General features: G+C 27.4%; 1 protein-coding gene across 2 annotated transcripts in view; it reads right to left on the bottom strand.

Annotated features, from left to right (window-relative positions):
- Window positions 1-26,509, bottom strand: part of LOC107436388 (TBC1 domain family member 1) — an 81,699-nt gene that overhangs the window by 13,807 nt on the left and 41,383 nt on the right. For both annotated transcript variants that reach the window (XM_016048090.4, XM_071187683.1), the window contains exons 11-19: window positions 20,389-20,597; window positions 19,159-19,265; window positions 16,141-16,287; window positions 11,905-12,066; window positions 9,518-9,673; window positions 6,035-6,186; window positions 3,071-3,163; window positions 2,146-2,305; window positions 1,902-2,071 (exon numbers count right to left, since the gene is read on the bottom strand). In XM_016048090.4, the coding sequence (XP_015903576.1) occupies window positions 1,902-2,071; window positions 2,146-2,305; window positions 3,071-3,163; window positions 6,035-6,186; window positions 9,518-9,673; window positions 11,905-12,066; window positions 16,141-16,287; window positions 19,159-19,265; window positions 20,389-20,597 (1,356 nt within the window). The remainder of the gene's footprint in view (window positions 1-1,901; window positions 2,072-2,145; window positions 2,306-3,070; window positions 3,164-6,034; window positions 6,187-9,517; window positions 9,674-11,904; window positions 12,067-16,140; window positions 16,288-19,158; window positions 19,266-20,388; window positions 20,598-26,509) is intronic.

Raw genomic sequence — 26,509 nt, 5'->3', positions numbered from 1 at the left:
TTAAATGAAAAACTATTGAAATAAAAAATTTAACATTAAATTAATATGTCACACCTGCAACGCTTCTTAAACAGCAATTATGGAAATAATTATTAAACAGCAATATATTTTTGAATTTAGTTTTTATGTACTTATTATCTTTTATATTAGTAAGAAGTAGAATAAAACTGTCTTCTTAAATTATATTTTTTTCACGGCTCTTGTTCATTCAAGTATTCTAGAGGTGTCAATTAGTTCTTGGACTCATAATGTAAACTTAATAAATTCTCCTTAAAATTTTCTATATAATTTATGTACAGATATTTTTTGTTACTGCCTACAAATTCTTTTTGTAAGTGATTTTATGTATTTATTTCACTCTACTTCAGTTTTTTCCCTGTTTCTAAAACAAATTCAAATTGTCGGTAAATAAGGATAAATATATAATTTTGTTATTCAATTGATGTACATTTGAGTATTTTATATTTAATTGCATATTTTTATTGTGCATGTTTATGTATAAAATTTTTATAAAAGTAAATGATAACATCATTTAAAAATTTTAAAATAGAAATTAAACATTTTAATGGTAAAATGTTACAAAATGCAATATTATGTGGTTAGTTTTGAATATACTAATGAAGATGACATGCTTTTAATTTTCAATCTATGATTTTGAATAATTATCAACAAAATGAATACATAGAATGATAAGAATAAGAGAAGTTAAATATTACTTTCAAATACCATTAAAATTTTTATTTCATGCTGATGACAATCGTTTCTGCAAACATTTTAGTTTTTCCATGATTGTAGTCCATGATAAAATCATGTCTTGTGATTTTTCTAACTGACAAGAATGAACGAAAATTTAATAGGACAATCAGGTTATTATACATAGGGAAATATGTGTGAGTTCAAGGTTTAAAATTAGTTGGTTTGCAATTACAAAATTTAGTAGTAAGGCTGTCTAATTCATATTTTAGTTTCAAACTTTTTGTACCAAATTTGAAATTCCATTTTCTTATTTACTCCCCCTTTATGTAAAATTATACCAAGAGTTCTATTAGACTGAAAGGAAATTAACAAGCTATTTATTGTTATATATGTTTAAATGTGCTTTATTAATTTTTTTAAAAAATGCAATCTATGCATTTTGATATTTCAACAATCTTACAATTTATTGAAAAATATTTTTTTAACTTAATTTTTTATTTGAATTGACGGCTTTGTAATTTAAAGTGATAAATGTTATAAATTACTAATGTATAGGAGAAAATGGTATAAAAATTTATAAGTGATTGTTTCTTTCACTGGTTTCCAGAACTTATTTTGCCAATTAAAGTAAACTAAGTGGGTCACATATAAATTTAGAAATGTTTTTCTGCTCCTTTCAGGGTCTTCTTTCCATTTTCTTAATTATCATCATATTGATACTATTTTACTATTTAATGTTTTAAAAAGCCAAAATGATTCTAAGTATCTAACATATCTGATACTGATGAGTTGTTTAAACTGATGTTCACGACTTAAATATCATACATTTTTATTAAGATTTTTATTAGTTCTTTTGCTTTTATACATTTAAAATATTTTATTAAGAAATTATTACCTCTACCTTATGGGTCACAAAATAAAATGATGCATATTCATTATCTTATTTTCACTTCAAAACAACCAAAACATTAAAAAACTATTATGAATGAAATCTTTTTTGCTTTTCTTGTATGTTTCATCGTAATTTACTGATACAAATTTGGGAATATTAATATAAGAATAATACTTTCAACTATGCGAGTTCCAGCAACAAAAACTAGTTAATGTATATAAATGAAAAAGTTTTTTTTTTTAATGTTAAAAGCAGATATAAAATATTTAAAAAAGATTCAAGCATTTTTTAAAAATTAAAAATAGTAATATACCTGAGAAAAAATAATCTCCATTTGTAGAGTATCCACAGATGGCAAAGAAGATTTAAGAAAATTCATACAAGATTCAAAACTGTCACATGACATAATGTAATCTTTATAATTTCCCATTAACAAGAGTGAAATTTTGAAGACAACTTCGATTCCATATAAAAATATAAGGTCTAAAACAAAATAAATACAATTAAAATTCATAACAGTTATAAAGGAAAACTAATAATTTTAAATTATAACTCACCAAAGAGTCGGGCAACAAAACCAAAGGGAAACTGCGAGGCAAACAATGTCAGAAACCATGGGGCAGCATATAATGTGGGTGAGATATCCAATTTCTCAAGATGGTCATAAAGATCACGATAACTGTCATGAATTAACCGTGACAACTGATACATTTGTATCTGTTAAAGAAAGGTTTGGAACTATAAAAACATTCAATTCACTTTAAAAATATAAATGATTAGGAAATATTATATGAATAATACGATATAAAAGAATTTGAACTAAAAGGTTTTAGTTTCAATTTAAAAAAAAATAGTGTTTTGGTATCCTTATAATTGGTGCCACCTCCTCGAAAAAAAAAAGAGAGAAGGGGCAAAATGCCCCACAAAAATATAAGTCCAATATTAGTAGCCTATAAGAAAAATTAGAAAATAATTTATTCTCATAAATACAGAACAATAATTCTGATATGATTTATTACACTAACAAAATAACCATATTAATAACATTTGTCAGCCATGAGTAGATAGTAAACACAGTCAAAGAGCTAATCAAAACATTGCAATTGAAAAACATACTTAATACACTAAAAAATTAAGTATTAAAAAGTGTTTTCAATAAAGCAACTGAACACGTGATCAAGCTCTCACCAATTAATATTGATGCTGATCAAAACAAATGAGGAATAAAAAACTTTAAGACAATCTTCAAAGTGTTTTCTAATCCTTATTTGAAAAGTAAACTGGCATGCAAGAAACACATTTTATTTGAAATTGAAAATGTAATGTAACTAATTTGTACTACACTTAATAAATAAATTTAGTTTATTTTCTCTTGTACTGGATATAAGAAACCAATTATTTGAAATAGATTAGAAGAAAACTATATTGAACCCACATGAGAATAAAGATATAATAATGGAAAGTGTTAAAGAATAAACTCACTTGAAAAGCTACCATATCAGTTTTATACTGCCTTCTTAAGCCTAAGTCAAACATAAGATACTTCATCATGGAAAAAGCTTGATCTTCTGGCATCTAAAATAAAAACTTAATTTAAATCAAAATTTTATTCATATACTTATTGTATATAAATGAAATTTAAAAAATGTAGAAAAGCACTAATATCATATAAAACAGAAATAAGACCATTTTGGCTGTATAATTAAGCTAATTCTCAATTTATTTTAATTATATTGTTCCAGCCAGTAAGTACAAACTTAAAGCTCTAATCCTTTTGGATCTGACTTTGGTTCAAGTCCAAACGCATCATGTTCCTGATGTTTTTAAAAGATATCAGGTAGAGAAGAAAATCAACTGAGTTTAAGACAATGTATTACGTGTAATCTAGTAAATAGTATTCGTAAAGAGTTTATTAAATTTCAAGTTTTTGACTAATGTTTTATCATGTTATCAGTCAGAGAATACATTTTATTCCCAGTTAACAATGCTGTTATGGATTCACTACAGATATAAATTTCATACTTGAAAGAAAATAATCAAACTTTCAATATCTGAATAATACACTAAGACCATGTCTAACGTATTTTTACTATAGTTAGTTACTCACATAAATTTTTCTACTTTAATGAGAATCGATAATATCAAATTTTTTGCTAATATTTCAGTCATTATGACCTAGCTAATGGCATTAAATGATTGATTGATTGAATGTAGGGTTTAGTGGCACAAGGTCCAAATGAGGACATGCTGCGCCAAACAGTTCGGTAAAATAGTTTAAGAGTCTAAGTGCATGCAAATTTAATTGTAGCACAATTATAACTGATAAAATAGTACTAATAAGTGAGTAAGACAAGATTAATGATTTAAATAAAATCAGATAAAAGGTATGAATAATGTACAGTAAGTAAAATGTACGAAGGTGATAGGATATTTACAAAAGAGTATAAAACAGTAGACGTGTTAAAACTTTTATATGAAGTTAAAAATACCAATGACACGTAAAAATGCTGAAATCAAGTCAAAGTTAAAACACAGTAAAATTTTGTGAGACAACTAAAATGGTAAAAAGTGAATAAAGTCATAAATAAAGTAAAACTTATATACAATTTAAAATGCCAATAGCACATAAAAATGCAAAAATTTTAGGATGATGAGAGTCACCTAAGAAATCTCCCATAGATAAAATAGNTTTTTAGAAAATCTGAATTTTTGATAAAAAAGCTGAAATTTAAGAGATAAAAGTGAAAAAAGCGGAAATCCGCTAAAAAGCGGAAAAATCTCATCCCTGAGGAAATGGTTCCAAATTTGATTTAGTAGAGTGCAATTTATTATTCACTTTGTTATCCCACTGTTGCTGCAATAAAGATTTTATATACTTTTTAATATGCATTTTTATATCTGAGAATGGTATAGATAAGTTTAGGGCAGTAGTAGCAGATCGCGCTGCTGTATCGACTGAATCATTGCCTGGGATTCCAACATGACTTGGACTGATGGCATTGAAAGCTAACCTAGCTAATGCACATTTTAGATTATTTATCTCGTACTATGAGGGGAAATTGGAAATCACAAGATATAATTACCTTCATTCTGAAGCAACTAGTTTGAGCAGAAGATCCATATTTTTTCATTAAAATTTTTTTTAAAGACTTTATGATATTACAAATATACAATGCTTGGCAATTGCTAAGGAACAGTTACATTTTTTGGCGTGGTTAGAGCGGAATGCATCAAACAGGTTTCTGTTCATGCAAATCAACTTGATTTTATTGCTGTGAGATGGTTCTGGAAAAATAGTTATACCAGTAGTAATTGCAAGGACTATAGCTGCTGCTGGTCTGCTTAAGAGTGACATTTCTGTTCCGTTTCACCACTTCAGAAACATATAGTTACTCTGGAGGTGTGGTGCTACTACCACGACCCCTGGCATGCTATGTATAGCATTTCCACCTTCAGCGGTATTCTTTAGTTACAAGATGACACTCTTATTACCGCAGAAGCAGTGGTAACATTTTGACCACTTCTGTAAGAACTGATCGTCCACGATTGTAAGAACTCAAATGATATCTTGCTAACATCTTGCACTTAATTATTGCAACACCACGCTGAATTTCACAGAAATAAGTGCAGAAACCTATGGCGCTATTTTGGTTAAATACCTAAAGTAAGAATTTTCAAATGAAGGGAGAGATTGTGTTCATCACACCCTCCGCGCTTGATTTACTGTTATTTGTCTGCTATCAAGAATGCTACTTTGAAAAAATCAGTTGTGCCTTAGCAATTGACAATTATATGAAAACTGATTTTCGTAATGTTGTGCAGTTTTCAAGATAAAAAGTCTAAAAATTTTGGGCTTCTTTTTTTTTAAAAGGGTTAACAACTAAATATGACTATTTTTAAAAAAATTTTAAAAGCTTAAAGTATGGCAATATTCTCTGACCTTTGATTTTTGGTACAAATTTTTGTGCAAAAAATGGTTTAATTAAACTATCAACTGGACGGCCAAAATAAGGTGCATCTTTGAGGTAACTTGGCAGGCCACTCATAAGAGGTTCTTTCAGCTATGGCCATTAAAAATGCCTTATGCAACACAGATACCACAAGCAATTTTTGTGGCCTGAGAACCACCTAAAGGAAGTTAAAAGAAGGTGTCAGAATCAAAGAGTTAAAAGCTAAAGGAAGGTGTCAGATATCCTCATTTTTCTCAACCAATTCAATCCTAATTTTTCTCAACTTATTCTATTTAATTGATCTGAAAATTAACTTAAGTAATCTTGAAGATAAAACATAGATTTTGGTAGAATGAAACTGAGATTCTGGTAAAATAAAACATCCACTTTCAAATGCTTTAAAACATTATGCTAAAAACTTTTAATGACATTTGAAAGGTTAAAAATTTATAAAAATTTGCACGAACTTTATAGAATTAAAAATAGTATTACTCACATGCAAAAGAAGTATTCCTGCTACAAAACTAAGTCCTTGACAATAACCAACTTCTTTATCGAGCAGTGAATACGCTTTCAAAAGGTTAAATAAAGATAATTGTCCTGCTCCTAATGTTTGTGAAAAAAATGGATGGTTTGGAAATGTTCTTCCTAAAATAATAAATAAAAAATTTTAACATAATTATTTCTTAGAAATTTAAACAATAAAATACATTCAATTTTAACAATAGCTTGCGAATCTCTATGTATAAATAAACCAGGTATTCTCAAAATAACTGATGAATTCATAAAAAAAAAAAAAATAAGAGATAAAATTGTATGTGTTTCTGTGTTCTGCTTAGGTAGCTTAATTATTAAAATTAACATGAAATTTTAACTTTAGTTACACAATTTATCACTATATGGTGCTGTCAATCAAGAAAACTATAAAACCATGTTTTTTAGTGCATGTTAGACAATTCCAAGTGAAATATTCACAAGCAGCAAGTAAGTCTATTAATTCTCACCTCTGACTATGTGCTATTTTTGCCGAAAATGATAGTTATCTTAAAAAATTTTAACAGTTTTTCACTGTTAGCAGCATCACCTATTGACAAACTTTGTAATTAATTTTGAAATTTGATAAGCATAATCTATATTTTCAAAGCAGAATGCGGTAAAACATACATTTTTATTTCTTTCTGTTTCTCATAAATTTTTCGAATCATTGTTACTTTTTTAGCAACCGGTAGTTAATTAACAATAAACCATACAGGTCTCAGTAAAAGACCTGCATTTTGACAACACATGCGTTTTTAGACTTTTGCTCCATTAGTGCATTTTTTAAGATGTTATAAAGCACTATTTCAGATTTTTTTTTAGAGAATTTCCTGAAATGTTTGGATATTTTTTAATTTTGGGTAATTTTTTTGAAATTTTTAAAATTGTTAGTTTATAACTTTTCAACATTTTAAATATTTTATGCATTACAGAATTTTCTATAGATGGAGTAATTTTAATTTGTAAGCTATGTGAAAGAAAGTTGCAACCAAAAAATTAATCATTCTTGTCTAGCATTTATGTTAGATAACAGGAAATTATAAATCTAATGCAATTCTTAAATATATATATATATAATATTTTTGAAAGAAATTAAATTCATGTTCAATTGCAAGAATTTTTTTTCGTTGATTGTATTTTTCAATTTTTAAAAGCAGTTTTAGGGATTTTTTAGGTCATTAAGACCAGAGTTTAAGTGATCAAATACTGTTCAATAATCTATTGATGAAATTGTAGGTTATAAGTTTGTGATGTTATGTGCACCCTTAGAGGAAAATACTGAGATTCTTATCAGTTTCAGGAGCGCTAAGGTAAACTTATTACATCAATACCAATATAAGTACATAAATACCTATTACCACAATTAAGCCCTCACTGGCATCTGATATTCGTTAAAATATTTTTTTATTTAAACTCAGGTATTTTATTTTGTATTCTTGGAAAATATTTTTACCTGCGCACACTAGAAAGTTTTCGCAAACAATCTCAATAATTTAACTTTACATCAATTTTTGACAACATATTTATATTCGTTAAAATATTTTTTTTTTTTTAAACTCAGGTATTTTATTTTGTATTCTTGGAAAATATTTTTACCTGTGCACACTAGAAAGTTTTCACAAACAATCTCAATAATTTAACTTTACATCAATTTTTGACAACATATTTACGTTTTTACATTTGATCTTTAAAACAAAATCAAAAAAACAAAAAAAGAATAATTATACTTTTCATTCATTTTTTAAATTAAATATGGCTCAAAAACAAAACAGTGAGTTCCAGTGTTTTCTAATTTTTTTAACTTTCAATTAAATAATTATTTTAAAATGAATTTATTTCTTATAATTAGCAGAGAAATATTAGTTAATTATAGCATTAGATTTAAAGATGCAACTTTAGTCCTCAGTTTATAAACTGGAGTGGATTCAATATGATACCAAAAAAAAACGTTATTGGAAATTATTTAAAACAAAAATTAATAACATTTAAATGCAAAAGATATTTTTCATTTTATTGGATTTCCAGTGGGGAGCAGGTGAACTTTATTGATCCTGATTGCAGGAACCTATGTAGTGACATACACATAATGCAGATCCTGTTATAGGCTTCCATTCAAGTATTACAAGTGAAGAAACCACATATTTATGAGCGCTTTTGAAGAGTTAACAGACATTTAATGATGAACACAATTATAATGAATACAAGATGAAACATTTAACAAACATATAAAACAAAGTATAATGAATGATATAACAGTTTATCTGAAGTTAAGTTTTACTCTAACAAATCTGCAAAAAAAAGATGTTATTGCACATGAATGAGAACTGGGTAAGTAAAAAAGTGGAATAAATGTTCTGTTAACACGATTTTGCATATGTAATAAAATTTCAACAACATCATATATCGACGACTTCATTGTCAAACCTCCAAACACCAATGTATAAATCTTACAGTAACAATCACAGTTATATCTATACAGTTAATTATACAGTGACAACACATGTTACAAGTTGTCATAGTAGTTTTTTATTAGCATCACACTAGAGCTGTACAATGGGTTATTGGCGATGGTCTGGGAAACATCCCTAAGGATGATCCGAAGACGTGTCATAACAATTTTGATACTCTGCAGAGGGAGTGGCTTCCCCCTTTAGTAGCTCGGCAACCTGCGCACGAAGTAAGGTCTTTTACAGTAGAACAGTTCAACTAAGACCAATACAGTGGACTAGTGAGCCCCTTGCAACCAGTGTCTAGAAAATATAGACAAGTTTTTGTCAAGCATCAGATCTGCTTGAAGAAAGAGCTTATAACCATTATTTATAGACACAATCCAAAATCAAGAGTAAAACTGGCACTGCAAACCATAGAACGCGTTTGAACTTAATAAATTTCATTATCTTAAAGTAGAAAAATTTTGATTATCTAAAAATGAGAAAAACTAGAAGAAATAAATGAAGTTGGAATGTTACCTGAAAAATAAAATACTCGGGGCACTGTCAGTTTTTGGTTTCACCACTGACAACAGAAAGGTTCCTGCATGTTGACAGGCAGTGTGTCCCCTGATGAAGTGCTGTTCTGCTAACACACATATCTTAAAATTTTGTATAATTTTTGTTTTCTGCTAGAATTGTTTTTCTGACTTAATAAATTAAAATAAAACAAATTTGTATTTAGCTGCTTTAAGCACTTTTCTATTTTGATTTATTATTTTAAATGTTACTTACTTATTTTGTCTTTTAACTCAATTTGTTAATTAGTTTCAATTCTTTGATTAGATTTGATAAACTAACCTAAATGACCTGTTTCAAAATATGTATATGATGAAAAATGACTAGGTATAAAAAAAATATTATATGCATCTCTATAGGTTGGGAGCCCTTGGTTTACTCAATTTTTTTCAGCATAATAAAAGTTTAATTGGATGGAAAATAAAAATACTTACCAATATCTATCAGAATTGAATGTTGGTGAGAAGTCAGCTGTTTAAGAAGCTCTTCGTATGGAATTTCCTCATCATTATTTTTAGAATAAGACCAAAAATTTATATGATTTTGAGCTAAGTATTGCCAGATTTCACCTCTTTTACTTTTTGGAATACCTATTTATAATAAAATACAAGTTTTAAATTTAATAGGTTTAAATTTGACGGTTTTTCATCTAGATAAATATTATTTAAGAAAATCATTCTTACACACTAATAAATTAAATCATACTATAAAAGGTTAAATAAAAACTATATGAAAGTAAATAAAAAGGTAACTTATCTGAACAGAATAGAGCCCAAAACAGAAATTTTATTATTCCTCAATTTGAAATCAATTTTAGATTTTAACATTATTTAATCAGAACAAATTTAAATAAGAAAAATCTGAATACTGGATAATCATGAAAAATATTATAACAACTGTTTGTAAACCAAATATGTCCTAAAATTTTTGTTACTATAATAGATTATATATATATAAGACAATAGAGAGAAAAAAAGGAGAAAAGAAAAGAGAAAGGCACAAGGTCTTATGGAGTTATTGTATTAACATTGATCATTAATCAAAAATCTGAATTTATGTGCGATTTATATATAAATACCTTGACTAGACCTTCATTTTGTTCTTTTAAGCCTGCTATGTTAAGCACAACAGTCAAAGTGTTTAGAAGGAGAGAGGAATTTTCAGAGGGGAAGGGAAATGGAGAGCATTTAATATGTCATTATAAAATGTGAGGTCTCATAACGCTTAATAGATATATAGCTTAATAGATCAAAAGATGATGCTCTCTAAAATGTTTCAGAAAAGCAGTACAATTTTGTCTCATTTCTTTGCAAAAATATAGGAAAGAGACAGAAGAATGATTGAGTATTTAGTAGTGAAGTTATTTTCAGTTATAACACAAGATAGTCAATATTTTTGGTTATAACCTAGTAGCACACAATTTCCATTTCGAAAAATCGCCGATTATGACATCAAACAACATTGTTCCGGAACATCTATCTAATAAAAAACATCAGATTTTAAGTCATATTTTGATATCCAGATTCATATTCAAATATCGCAAAAATTATATAGATCAATCTTTTTAAAAAACGTTGTGGAATGTCAATTGATTTCTCCTAGCATTTGCAAAATCTGAAGGATGTCCACAGCCATCATCCACACAATATTCATACAACCAATGCTGTGGAAAGGAGGTCACAAATAAGATTGCTTTATTCGCAAAAAAAAAAAAAAAAAAAAAAAAAAAAAAAAAAAAAAAAAAAAAAAAAAAAAAAAAAAANCATTTTACAAATATTCGGGTCTGTTTTTACCCCGGAAAAGAGAAGAACAAATAATAAAACCATTTCTAACTTGTTTTTAAAAGAAATAAAATATCTTTTTATTATCAAAACTTTTTAACGGTTATAGCATAAAATTACATGTGACATCGATTGTTTTCGTACTGTATTCTTTTATTCATCTATTCTTTTTGTACCAAGGCTCGAAAAACTCAGAAATTTTATCCGTCCTCCTTTGAAACTAACCCGTAGCTTCTAAAGAAATAAAACTATAATTTTCTCTTATTTATTACAAACATTTAGATAAATTGCACAATGAATTAGTAGTTACTAGGATTACAAATACTAGGATTACATTATACAGTAAAAAAAGAAATACTAGGTTACTAATAGTAACCTAGTATTTCTTTTATGAAATAATTTAAATGACAACGGTCAAGTTATCTGGAATGTCAATTTATCCGAAGGTACTGCGTTTTTTAAATGAATCAAATAAGATGTTTGCCAGTTCCACAATCAAGCCAATGATTTACAGAGGTTTCAGCACAGAAATTTAAAAGGGGTTTCTCATTTAGGTAGATGTTCACAATTGCGTTTAACGCTTCTTGTTTAAGACCAGTACATGATGGGGTTTTTTTGTAAGGTCCCTGCTGAAAAGCCCCTTTCAACTGCTGCAGTACTCCCAGACAGAGAAAACATCAATTCTAATAACAAAAATTGAAAACGTATCACGAACATTAACGGGGGAAATGGTCGTCTGCGCGGATGTTTGACCGCCGAAGACGGGAGGTTTTTCGAGCACTGTTTTGTACTGAAAATAATATAATTTTGCTAAGTTTAAATAAATATCAATGCAGATAGTTGTTAGAGATTATTTATATATAAGATTGCATATTATTATGGTGCCAAGAATGTCCACTTTACTAATGTTTTACTGTAACAAAATCATGTAAAAAGAAAGGTTAGTTAACAAAAACAGAAATTTTAATAAAAAATTTGAACAAACATACTATTAAATAATTACCAGCAGAAAATAATAACATATTAATAAAAATAATTACCTGCTTTAACAATTTCAATCAGTTTATCTTTGTCCATTTTATTTTCTTGACTTATTTGATTACACAAAAGCTTCTCCCAATTGTCTGAAGCAGATTTAATGCATGGTGTAACTTCTTCATAGTTCAGTTTCATTCTTTTATGACTAACTGCATCTTGGTTAACTATATAAATATATAGATAGATAAGAAAAATAGATAGATGCTAACACATACAAACTTCGACAATCAACTTCTTTTAAACAACAAAATCCGTACTATTTTTTAAAAGTATAACACATGTAAGAAACCATATTTCAAATAATGAATAAAATAAACATTTGTGTTTACTTCAAGAATGACATTGATTTTATGTTTTGATGTCTGGCAACAAATGAACAAAAGAAAATTCAAATCAGCTTTTACTGTCAATTTAAAAAAAAAAAATCGAGATAGAAGGAAGAATTTTAGCATTAAATATTGAAAGAAAATGTTAGAGAATGAGAAATGTATCAAATTGATCTTAGTTTAAATTAACTACTAAACTGTAAATTTTTTTTCTGAATTTCATAACTATGGGATTAAGAAATTTTATATAAAACATCAATATTTTTTATTAAGTCCTTGAAAGTAACTAGTACTTTAAATGAATTCATCACAAAAATAGCAAGTACATTTTGTAAAAACATCTACAGAGTAATGTCCATTATCCGGACACTTTTTAACAATCAAAATAAACAAACATCTCTTCATCTTCCCCTCTCTTTGAAAAAAAAAGGTCTTTTGACACGATTTCTCTTTTTCTAACTTCCAGTGATTTATGCATTGAACCCATAAATCACCAGAAAGGGGAAGAGAACATCTACCAAGACCGTCCAGTGACCGTTAGTGACACTCCTCCTCTGGAATGCAGGAAAAGAGGGAGATATGTTTTCGAATGAATGCAACTGAGTCCCCCCCCCTTCTTCCCTATGCAGCTGGCTAGAAGAAATACTATGGGAAAGGGTTAACTCAACAAATGTTAACATGGAGCGGGAGTCCAAATGGAAAATTTGAATAGGTCTAAAAGGATACATGTCCTTGAGAAACATTCGTTCTTCCCTGACCATGTATTATTTAGGAGGAGCGGGAAAAAGGGGGTAACATTCCTTCTTAAGCAGATTCTTTCAGTCACACAAGAAAAAATAAAGAAAACCCTTTCAGCATGACCCCCCGCACCTTTAAGCTTGATTGATAGCCAATGATCAGAGAGAAAATAAGAATTTGTTCCTTCCCCGTCCTCAACTTGAATGATCATATTTTCTATCACACATAAGAAGGAAATGAATTTTTCTCCTCCACCTACCCACCTTAATGAATGACGGAATTTTACGCTTCTTGCTTGAATTGTTCTTGTTCAAAATGGCGGAGAGAGCAAATAATATTTTCATAACTGTCAAATTTTTTTTCGTTTTCTATATTTTAAGCAATAATTTATTTTTTCTAATATTTTATTTTTGATTGATTAGATATCATTCTAATACTAAAACATTATTGCCCGAAAAATAATGCTTATTTAATTTTTGAAGATTCAGATCGTTTATTAGATCATTTTAAGCTTTGTTTACCTTGGGGGTCTATTACATGGAAAAATCTATAATCCGAACTTCCGGAAGTCCCACCAATACCGGATGCGTGACTTTCTACAGTATATACTTATTAAAACACCTACTTATGCTAAAATGATAATTCTTCATTTGTATGCGTATGAGAAATAATTTTAATTTCAAACTAAAAATAGTTTTTAAAAATTACTCTTTGAAACTCAAAATTAAAATCTCAATTAATAATTATATTTAAATTCTGTAATATTTATCATGTATATTTAAATAAAATAAGAATTTGTAGGAATTACTTCCATCCCTTCTATCAAGCCCCTATTGATAAAGCTACAAATAAATAACATGTAATTTTTAAATTTCTCTCTTTTTTCTTTTCTTTTCATAATTTCATGGTCCAAAAAATATTTTTTAAATAAATAACTTATGTGCATAATAAAGATAAATTTTGCACTTAAATATTTAAAAATAAAAGCGTTTTTTTTTTTAAATAAAAAACATTATACCTAAATTTTTAAGCAGCAATTGATGAAATATTTTAATTGGAAATTAACAGTATATTTAATGTAATTTTTATAAAACATAATATTAAAACAATAAGACTACAGATGATAAAAATTCAAAACAAATTTATACTTACACTCCAAAACTTGATAAGTTGTTGTTGGCTAGTAGAACGATTTTCTATATTTATTTAATAGCAATATCAATTAAATTTAGATTTAAAAAATTCACACCCAGAAAATATAATAAAAATATTTGAACGATACATTATGAACTACACTAAAAATCACTTTGAGTAAGTTTTTATTACATACTGATGCAAAAGATACTGAACAATTAGAGAAACCAACAGGTGCATTCAGCCCCTTCTCGTTCCTGCCTTGTAAGTTCCTAATGGAACTTAAAAAGTGCTTTTACCATTCAAACATTTTGCCTGAAAGAAAATATAGCTTTAGGCATTTTCGGGTAGCCAATTTCAAAACAACCTCAATTTTTTCAAGCCGACAGAAATCTGGAGGTCTTGCCTGTTGCTTCCCAAGATCAAGGCTGACAGCACCGTCCCTTTTTTTGCACCCTTTCATAGTGTTACAGTCTCTGTAATGATTTGATCCAACAGACTTGCCATTTTCCCATGAATATGCAGAATTCCTCTATTTTCGCCGCATTTATATTACAATAAATAATTAACAAATCCTAAGTTACTAACGTTTCATACGTTGAGCTAGGCAACCATTCACAAATTGTCCAAAATGATTGAAGCATCTTATCTATTTAATCCAATTTGTTGCTTTAGAATTTTTAGGACTCTTGAATAAAGTAATATTGAAAACTAGGATTGTAATGAATAGTGATTTGGCCAAATAACCACAGATTCAGTCGAAAATTTTAACAATTTGTCTAGGATTCAGTCTTAAGGGTTCTAGGGCATTATCTTAAATATGCTGATTAATTAGCACAGATGATATTTTAAGTTACAAAATCAGACACAAAAATGTACTTTCTCTAAATAAACATACCTTTTTCTCATTACACTTAGATTTCTGATCCCCAAACTATAGAGGGTAACAGCAATCTCGGAAACATGATCCCCAAAGTTTGGTTTGGAGAGCAGACCAAAGTTTAGATATCTTAATATTAATTTAATATTTTGTTCATTTTACCAGATATTAGGAACTTTTTAAGCAAATTCAAAAAAATTTTGCACACAAATATAAAATTGGTAAAATAAGTCCATGTAAACTTTAAGTAGATATTTGTAAATAAAGTAAATATTTGTTAAGATGAAGAAAACATTAGTTATTTTTTATTATTTTATGTAAAAATGGTCAAAGAAATTTTGAATTGAAGGTTTACAATTTTTTACATCATTTTAAAGAATGTTATTCTATATTACAAAATGCAAAATTTGAGAGAAATTGGTCAAATAGTTCCTGAGAATACGAATTTTAAAAATACAGCTTCTTTAAAATTTGACTTTTCAGGAGCTATTCGAACGGTTTCACTCATTTTGTATTTTTGCCATGTAAAATTACATTCTTTAAAATGATGTAAGAAATCGTTTACCATACGATTCAAACGTTTTTAGACTATTATTAAATAAAATAATACGAAAATAAATAAATATTTATTAAAAATTCTATTTTATTACTTGAAAATATATTTGAATAAACAAATTTTATAATTGTGCAAAACATTTTCAACTTGCATAAAAAGTTCTTGAGACATGGAGAAATACGCAAAAAATAAAATTAACATTAAGGGATCCAAACTTTGGATCACTATCTTGACCAAACTATGGGAACCAAATATCCCAGGATGCGGCTACCCCCTATATTTTGGGGATCAGAAATTTTGAATCTGTCGAAACAAAGGTATGTTTATTCTGACAAAGTACATTTTTGTGTCTGATTTCATAACTTAAAATATCGTCTGCACTAATAAATTAGCATATTTGAGGTCACCCCCACCCTCAAACCTTTAATATTGAATTCGGGAACCTGAAAATCCGATTATAAGATCATATGTTATTCAGGGTGGTCCTATTTTATTTTGCAAAATGTACTGTATTGCAATATGTTTAAACAAAATAAAGTTACAATATATGTCTTCACTCTGAAATTTCATAAAATATTCAAACTAAATATTAAGAAAATAATACCTTGAAGTTTCCTGTTTTCTTTTTCCATTCTTATCAACAGAATTTGTTCAAATATAGCTTTTTTCCATAATGCCCGCAATTCTTCTTTGGTTCTTTTAGTTCTATTTTCAGAACTTTGAGCTGTATTATCCAAGACATGACCGAGATCTATAAACAAATATTACTGTTAAAAATAAGTTGTGCAACTTTTAAGTATTATAATGTTTAGAAGAATCATATTTAACAGTTTTCTGTAAATTATTAGTACACAATTTGCATCAGAAATTTTTATTGTTCTTTTAAATTAAAATTCAGCTTATTCAACAATGTTTACATGTTCTATATTTCTGTTGCATATCTGCAATCAGAATATACATTGGTACATACGGGTAAACAGAGATGCACAATAAATTTCTTAATAAAGCAACTTTCACCAACATATACAATTATTTTAGATAATCATTATGAAGTAGTTGCAAACTACTGTGCCAGTGGAAGACATTTTTGCGCCCTGTTCGATACTGAAAACCGAACTCTTAAATTCAATTTGGAAAAAAAATCTAATTCTTTTTAAATAACTTGAATTGTTCCCTCGATGCAGTTATAATGCTGTAGAACTCTATATCTTTTTAAACTCTATATCTTTTTTCTTTGCTATCAATCTAAAATACTCATGTAGGAAAAATATGAACAAGAAAAATAACAATTAACATATTTAAGGCTAGAAAAAGAAAGCTGAATGAGAATATCATCAAGTATTCTAGAATAAATATTTATCACGGCTAATATTTTTACTGAACATAATCTTATATGACATACAAAACATTAAAATTTATTTTTTTGTGCTATAGCAGTGGCAAACAAACAGTTTTATAGACTCTTCAAAATCTATTTTTTTCGCGGTTTCATTTTCGATAAAAATTATTGTAGTATTCTGCATTTAATGTGTCATTTTGTTAAAAATTATTTTAAAAATGAAAAATTTTTGTTGTCGACTGCCATTAAATCATTTATATGTTTTTTAAATATTTTTATGCATTTATAAACTCATTCACTGATTTGGCTGTTTATAATAATTTTCTTCAATGACTTGCCTATAAATAAATTAAAAGCTATTCATTGTCGACTCGTTAATACACCAATTCACTGATTCATTGACTGCTTTCCCAACATTCCACATTCTTACTTTGTTCACACACTGTATCTAAAATCATTCACGATAACAGTTCTTATTACAAAGCGAACTTGTAGTAAAATGTTTATGAAGTATACTATCAGAAAAATAACCCTTTAAAATAAATTAAAAATGACCTTGTATAAAATGCATTAACAAAAGAATGAACAATCATCATATTAATAGGAAAATATGAAATAATTACAATGGGGAACTTTTCTTTGTTGCATAAAATTGTTAAGAGATCAAGGATATTTTCACATTGCTGAATTCAAATCTACAGTCTGTTTCTCTCTCCACGCAACAGTTTCTTTTAAATAACATTTTTAGTCTCTTTTTGTTGAAAGTTATACAAAACAGAAGGTTGCATAAATGTTACAACAAACTTATAGGAGAGTTAGTCAATAGAATTGAAATTGCAGTCAATTGCAGTCAATTTAGTCAATAGAATTGAAATTGCAGAGGAAACTATGCCCAAAAATGAGATCATACACCGCTAGGAGAATTTTGCTATTATTAACAGTTCCTTTGAGTAGTTCTAAACAGGTTGTAACAGAAAAGCACCCACAGCAGCGTCTGACAACGTTACTGAGCATGTGTTCCTATACAATTTTAATTCTGATGATTTCAGATTTGAAATCATCACACCCAAATTAGGAAAGAACAAGTATTTGCGTAAATTTAACAAAAAGTTTGCATAGGAGACGAAATAGGTGTATTTTCAACATGAAATATTAAGATTTATGTCAACAATTTCTAATTATATTAAGAAAACATTTGACACACATGATCACATGAAGTAAATATCCAAAACCCATATCTAACTCTTAATTGATCACACTCAGTTTCTTATTAGAAAATTAATTCCTATAATTCTTTCATATTTAAAAAAAAAAAACAATACCTTTAATAGTTTAAATATACAAAAAATATTTTTAAAATACTTTTATTTTAAAATGTATTAATGAAAGGGAAATTTTTTTTTTAAAAAAAATCTAGCTGAAAAGGCCATATATTGTAAAATGAATGAAACATTAAGACAGTGTTTAAAAAAAACCTTTTTTTCTTAAATTTTGTTTAAAAAGTAGATTAAAGTAATACAAAAATGTTTTGATTGTGAACCTAAATTCCAAAGAGATGTTTTATTTCTCTAAAAAAAATTAACTATTTTCATTAAATTAAAAAGACAAAAGACACTTAATTTAAAAAGAATGAATGAAGAGGTCATATATATGGTCATTCTCTAAATGCCTTCCTTCCTATTTTTGTCTAACATTCAGTCTTTGAAAATATAGTGAGGAATTTATAGCCCACCTAACCCCTTAGAAAATGTGAAACTTCTTCTATTCAATGTCTAACAAATAGCTTTTCTGCTACACACGTCTTTCCATATTTAGTAAATTTTTACTCATTAACTTTAATCATACAGAAAGTTAATCTAAGAATATATAATTTTAAAAAAATAAAAACTTATAAATGTATTTTACATGCAAACAATATAAGCAAAAAGGGAGGAAATTAATAATTTTGAGAACACTAAGTTTGAGTCTCGTTTGGCGACCCCTCAACCTGGCGCCCCATCTGCCTGCCCTGTTTTTTTTGCTTCAGTAAGAAAAAAAAGAACACTTTTAATGGTATGACTTTTTTTTATTAACAGGGACTGAAAAAAATAAATTTTAAAACAGATTAATAACAATTTAAGATTATTAACATGGGTACTTATTAGTTTCTTATTTTTCTAAATATTTTGGGGATCNATTTTCAGTTCTAAATTTTTTTTTTTTTTTTTTGCAATCTAGTAATTGAGTAATAAAACACTACTATGAATATTCATCAGTTAATAACATAAAAAAGAAAATACAAACCTTGATCATGCCCTGGACTCTGAACTCTATGAAATATAGCTTGCCTCCATGAGCCTATAGGAGTTGCATTCATTTGAAGAGGTGATTGGTTGTTGGATTTAAGAAACCTGAAAGCAATGTTTAATACATTTTTCAATCTAGAATATTTTAAAGCATTTACTAAAAATATATAAAATGAATACCTCATTCTGAGACATCACTAAGCCACAAAAAAATTTTAAAAAAATAAAGCAAGTTTAAGATAATGAGATAATATTTAAATTTTAAAAACTCATATCAAAAGGAAGCTAATTCTAAGTTAGATAACTTTACACTACACCTATTTTGCAACTTACTGAGAAGCTATCAATAAATGATATTCTGCGACCACTTTTTCATTTTTCATGGTACATAAAAAATGGTAGAGAATAAAAAGCAGAGAAACACAGTCTATCAATCTATCCATTATATGAGAGTCAATGAGAATCCCATCTATGTCAATGTCTTTCTTTTTTTTTTTAGTAGAGCTTCAAAAAAAGCATTTAAGAACTGAAGTTCAAGAATAAATTTAAAACTTTTCATGAACTAGGAAAAAAAATTTGATGATCAAACAAAAGTGTTTAATGAAATCAAGGGTGACTAAGAAATGTATTTGGCTGAAATAGGTTATTTCTATTATCAGATTATCAAATGCGTAGGGAATTCAGATCTTTTCTAGTTAGTAAGTAATACAAAAGTTTGACTGAAATAAATACAAATTATTTCTATTACTCCCTACTGGGAAATATTTACGACGGGATAATATTTCTGGCATATGAAGAGCTTAGTAGAAAAAGATAAGTGATATTTTTAAAGAGAAAATGAGATTTATTGACAAATATTTATTTAATGAGATTTATTGACAAATATTTATTTAATGAGATTTATTGACAAGTATTTATTTAACTATATAACATTAATTAATTTTGCCAAGTCATTGAATTTCGGAAATATCAGTGAATGAAAGTACTAAGTGGCTCTGAGTGTTTCCAGAGTGACAGAAGGCTCCAATTGCATTTGGCAACAAACAGTCAATGACAACTTTACAAAATCTCTCTTTTAGCAGCATATTTAAACACAAAGAGTGTGAGTGCTATGATATGAGCAGTTTTATAAATGAGCATTGGAAGCCTTTGAACAAGAAAGAAAAGGGAGAAAATTGAGAGATTAAAGCATATGATCAATATGAAATAATGATCAAAACATATTTACATATTTATTATTGGTGGATTAGCTTCATCAGCTTCAAATCTTAAATGTTTCTTTCCTGAATGATGCATTTCTCTTGAGGAAGTAAAAGTGGAACTACGAGGACGAGATGAAACTGGAGTTAATTGTTCAGAAGATATTTGATCACTGTCAAAACTACCTTCTCTGTAAGATTGAGTATCATAATCTTTGTATGATAAGTGACGGTGATCCTAAAAAGAAAGAAAAATTATAGATATATATAAATATACGGAAGAGTGGGGTAAGACTGAGTACCTCGATAATGTGGAAATTAGTTTCATTTTCTACGGACAAACTCTGAATTACACTTTACTAGTCAAAAAGAAGAATCTGCCATATTGGAGTGTTGTTGATTAATTCAAGGCATCTGTTTATATAAGTTTGTTTTACCATGTTAACTCTCTACAGTTCACTTGTTTTTAAACTATCCTTATATATAGGACATTAGAGTTGTAAAAATTGTTTTTAGTCCAGTTTATTATATATTTACTCAAAATTCATACCCTAACAAATAATAAGATTTCATAAGGTTTAGTACTGTTCTGTTTTTCTCCGGAAATCTCTGTTCTAGGGGTAAAACTGGGTACCCCCTTGATGCATATCTATGCTGAGGCCATGAAAGATGCAGTGCAGCAGAGGAAGAAAACTACATCCAAGGCTGAACAAAAGTTTTACCCGCCTGGGATAAAATTTACTGTGCCCCCTATTTCATAGCACAAAAACGCTTTTTTTCCTATTTTGCAAAAATCTTTGAAGACCTTTTTTACAAAATCCTAGTTTTATATAAGGAAATTCTATGCAATTTTCTTTAATAAAAATAATTGAAGTGTGATTTTATGTAAGGAATTCTTTAGTCAGGCTCTTAGCTGTCCCGGGAAAGTTAACCCTACGTCTGGACCTTCGATTTCCGGAAACTTCCGGATTACTGTTAGCAAAAATTCTGGAAATCCGGATTTTTTCCGGAGCACAATCAGCCCTGACTATGGAGGTGAATAGCTGAGCTGTGGTTTGCACTATAAAATATTTTAAAAAATAGTCACTTACTGCTGTGCTTTTTGTAAATGGAGAAAAATTCATAAATAGATGAGCTTTTACACTTAAAAAGCATGATTTTTTTTCTTTTATATTAGATTTTAGAAATTTTAATGCAATTTGTATGTTTATGATGCGCCTGTAGGGAAAGAATTTATTAAGTATTTAATCTGTAAAATAACTATTTATTTCTTATATTTTCTTTTAAACTGATAAATTATAATGCAGTAAACATTTGCATGCATTTTCATTATAATTAAATTTCATATGGAATTCAAGATTCATCAAAAATTTTGGAACTTTTTATTGCTTTGATAAAGCATGCTAATTACTTTCACACCAATATTTTGCAAACAAATTTCGTCAAAACATAAAATTTATAAGCAGAAAGATATTTTTCATTATTTAGAAAATTATTTTATTATTTCAGAGCAATTATTTGGATATACGGTGACACCTTGGTTACGCGGACACTCTTGGTACCGAAAAAAAATTTCGTTTACGGGAAGGGTACCCTAATAACAAAGTTTAACACCATAAATTGTTTTTAGAATATTTTCCATGATATGGAAATAATAAAATAATCTACAATAACTATCTGAAAAGATATTTATTTAAATTTTAAAAAAATATTTTTTTCTACACAAAAGAATACATAAAAGTTTGATATAAATACATAATTCTAGATGTAGCTACAGATAAATGAATACAATTTCCCTATACACAGATATTCAAGTAAGTCATATGACACCGAATAGGAGCTTTTAGTTCTCAATCGGTTTTAGTTATTAGGTTTACACCCCCCTAACACCTATCAATCACTTGATGAGAAAGCTGGTTTATACCTCCTTGAAAGTAAACCTCCCAAGATTTACAGAAAAAAAAACTAAAGCAACGCTTACCTGTAAGGCATGAGAACCTATGGAGTTGATATATTCATAATTAATCATGTATCAAGTGTCTCAATAAATATTTCATTCATATGAACACTTCAAATATTATATTTCTGTTCTCTTTTTTTTACACCAGCTGTGTTAAATACAGTCTTCTAATTGATAAGAAAAGAAAATAAATGTCCAGTGGAAAGGATGTATTGAAAGCATTTAAGACGTAATTTCAGCTTGTGGGGTCTCATAACTTGTGTTATTTGGATAAAAAGATCAAAAGATACCACAGTCCAAATGAGCAGTATTATTTTCTCTTCCTCTTTTTAGCAAAGATAAGGCAAAGTGAGAGGAGAAAGATTGATTCTTTAGTAGTGAAATAGCATAACAATATTTTTAGTTATGGATTAGGCAAAAAATTTACATTCTTTAAAAATGGTGAAAAGATGCAGAATTTTTTTTTTTAATTTAGAAAAAATAGTGTCGCATTTGAAGAGATAAAAAATAACGTTTCAAGGCAAAAAATGAACGCGTCCCGTAGAGAATTTGCAGAGAATGTATATAATGGGTTATTCATAAAAGATTCACAGGGAATTAAAAATATGTCCGTATTGAGAGGCGTCCGTTTTGAAGGAGCATCCATAACAGGAAGTATCACTGTAAATATTTAATACTGCATTTTTATTATTTAGAAAAATATTAACTAACTAAAACTAAATTTATATGACTGCATAATTATAAATAAACAAATCCCTCCTAATTTACTAACTAATTTCAATCCTTTAAAATAATTTTTTTTTACTAATTTTGAAGTGAATTTAACTGCAAACTGTAATTTGTACTTATGTATAAGTTTACGTTTCTCAAATTAAAAAATTAAATCTTTAATACATTTTGTCAATACATAAAATTTATAAACAGAAGAAAAAAAATTTATTATTTAGAAAATTACTTTATTATTTAGGAAAAGTAATTTAGATATACACTAGCATGCAAAAGTCTTTGCCCAAAATCATTATTTATATTAATATTATAAAATTCAAATAAATCTTACTTTTCATTTAATTTTGGAATTTCATTGATGAACATGAGTAATTCCAAATTTTAATTAGCTAGATTGCTTAGCTTATATTATTTGACAACGTAAACATACATCTAAACAAGTGTGAACTAATGGGTTATTTGTATAATTATTGTCTGTTTCGAATTCTATTTATTTATATTTGAGGCTAAATTTTGATAAGTTTATTAAAGAATACATTATAATACTGTTTTTTTTTTTATATTTACATAAAACTAATTTATATTTTGTATTTATAATATAGATGATTAAATATTTCTTTTATTAATTCATTTAAGGTAACTAAATATTTATAAAATGAAAAGACAAGAATGTAATACTGAATTGTTTGGAAAAATACAAATTTTATCAGAATACTATATTCATGCGAATATTGTTAAAAGATTGAAGATTTCAAGAAAAAGTGTGACGTACACATTGACTTCCTTATTAGAAACAGAAACAAATGATGTGACGTGTCAAGGGGGTCACATTAGTGAAAGCAAAATATAAGTTAATTTACATTATTTATGCTAAATAATGTTAAGCTGAAGTTTATATCATGTTAAGGCGTTATAAACAAAGTTTATATAATTTTTTGCTATATTTGGTTTATTAATGATACCTTTTACCTTTGGGCAAATTTACCTTTGGGCAAAAACTTTTGCACGCTAGTGCAGAAATTTATTTAAGAAATTAATTATTTAGGAGTATTATTTTATATTGATTATTTATTATATATTATTTTATTTTGATTATTTAGGAAAAATATTAACTCACTAAAACTATAACATCAGGACTATGTATGTTTAAATTTACAATTCTGTGGCCTCAGTTTGACAGAGGGGTGCGGCAATTTATAATTACTATATATATTTTATTTTAATTCTTGAAAATAAAAATATTCATAAAATTTTTTATTATTTCAATATTTATACAATTAATCTTTTTATACCTATGTTAGGCAAAACCATATTTAACTAATATTAAACAAAGTCTTGTTTTTTTTATGATTAAGCAATGAAAAGTGAATAATTCAAAGTAGTGTACATATAGTATTATGTATTTCGAATCAAAAGCTTATCTTTTACAATCGATAATAAAATTGGGAAAACATTCAAAATAACAAAATGTCTAAGTTCATGTGGTTTTTCAAACCCTGATATTTTTAATATGATGCTAGAGTGATACTCTAAGTTTTAATTTGAGTAATCCAAGACAATCCAATCTTTTTGTGTTGTTTTTTTTATCTTTTTATCAGCTGTTATTTTTCATTTTTGCAACCTTTTTATATGGTTTTCCAAATTTTGATATTTTAATATGATGTTATTAGGGCATGTGAATTTCAAACTCAAATATTCAATTTTTGATGCGCTATGCAACTTTTTATGTCAATTTTCATTCAATTTTCAGCAAATATTTTCTTATTTCTTTTGCAGTTTCCAGATAATTTTCCAATTTTGATTTTTAATACAATGTTATTATGACACACAAAATCTGAATTTGAGTACTCACTTTTTCACACTTTTTATTTGCAACTATTCCATTGCAACTATTCCATTGTTAACCCACATCATTTTCGACCAATTTCTCAGTCATTTTTTGGTTAAACGGTCCTTTTCACATGGTTTTTCAAATAATCATATTTTTAATACAATTTTATTTTGACATTTAAATTTAAAATTTGAGTAATTACTTTTTGACATGGTCAATTTGCCACTATGCTGACATTTTTCAATAGTTTTTTCAGCAGTTATTACAGTTAGTTATTTTTCTTATGGTCAATTTTACATCATTTTTAAAATCTTTTTCTTTTTTATATTTGAGTAATACATTTTAGATTCGCTTATTTTACGACCATTTCCTGTAAATTCACGTTGATTTTTAGATACCTTTTTCACCAGTTATTCCTTTTTTTTTACAATTTTTAAAAATATTGATGATTTTAGAACATAATATTATTATTACATACAAAAATTTAAAAACTCGAGAATTTTGCCCATTTTAAAAAAGGCATTGTAGCAATAATTTTATATTACAAACATTAAGAGCCATGAATATTATGGGTCCATAAAGAGCCATACATTTCTATGTGAAATGCAATGTCTTTCTGTGAAGATATAGTGCCCAGTTCAGTTTCTTGCAATCTGACAAATCTAAAGTTTAAAAAGAACTCTGAAAGGTAATTCACGATTTGCAGCCCTGAGGTTGTGTTATGAGTTATATACTAGTTATAATAATTATTTTAGTCAAAACTGCATAATAAAACAAAAATTAAATTCCAGCAAATCTTGTTGAAACAAAAATTTATAAATCTTGTTTTTTTTTGTCAAATAGGTCAAATTAAGTGCATAAGTGTTATTTGAACTTTTATACAAGTATAAATATTTAATATATTAACTATTCGGTAATCACTTTTTTGCATTATGTTCCACAGTAATGATTACGTTGCTTCTTCTACATCACAAAATTTATTGCAATAATTCTTCTAAAAATGCTAGCATGAAAGTAGTATTTTTTAACACTTTGCAAGTAGTACAGTGTAAAGTCGCGTATCCGGAATCGGTGGGACTTCCAGAGGTTCGTATAATAGATTTTTCCGTATAATAGACCCCCAAGGTAAACAAAGCTTAAAATGATTTAATAAACGATCTGAATCTAAGAAGCAAAAAATAAATAAACGTTATTTTTAAGGGGAACAATGTTTTAGCATTAGAATATCTAAATCAAATATAAAATATTAGAAAAAAAATATTATTGCTGAAAATATGGAAAACGAAAAAAATTTAACAGTTATGAAAATATTAATCCGCCATTTTGAACTAGAACGATTCAAGCAGGAAGGGGAAATTCATGTCATTCTGGAACAAAGCTTAAAATGATCTAAATCTAAGAAGCAAAAAATAAATAAACATTATTTTTAAGGGGAATAATGTTTTAGTATTAGAATATCTAATCAATAAAATATGAAATATTAGAAAAAAAATATTATTGCTTAAAATATAGAAAACGAAAAAAAATTGACATATGAAAATAATAATCCGCCATTTTTAACTAGAATGATTCAAGCAAGAAAGGGAAATTCCCGTCATTCATTAAGGTGGGTAGATGGAGGAGAAAAATTCAT

Source organism: Parasteatoda tepidariorum, chromosome X1 (assembly GCF_043381705.1).
Source record: "Parasteatoda tepidariorum isolate YZ-2023 chromosome X1, CAS_Ptep_4.0, whole genome shotgun sequence".
Lineage (NCBI taxonomy): Eukaryota > Metazoa > Arthropoda > Arachnida > Araneae > Theridiidae > Parasteatoda > Parasteatoda tepidariorum.
Note: the sequence above shows the minus strand (reverse complement) of the source record. Positions and strands in the feature narration are given on the sequence as shown.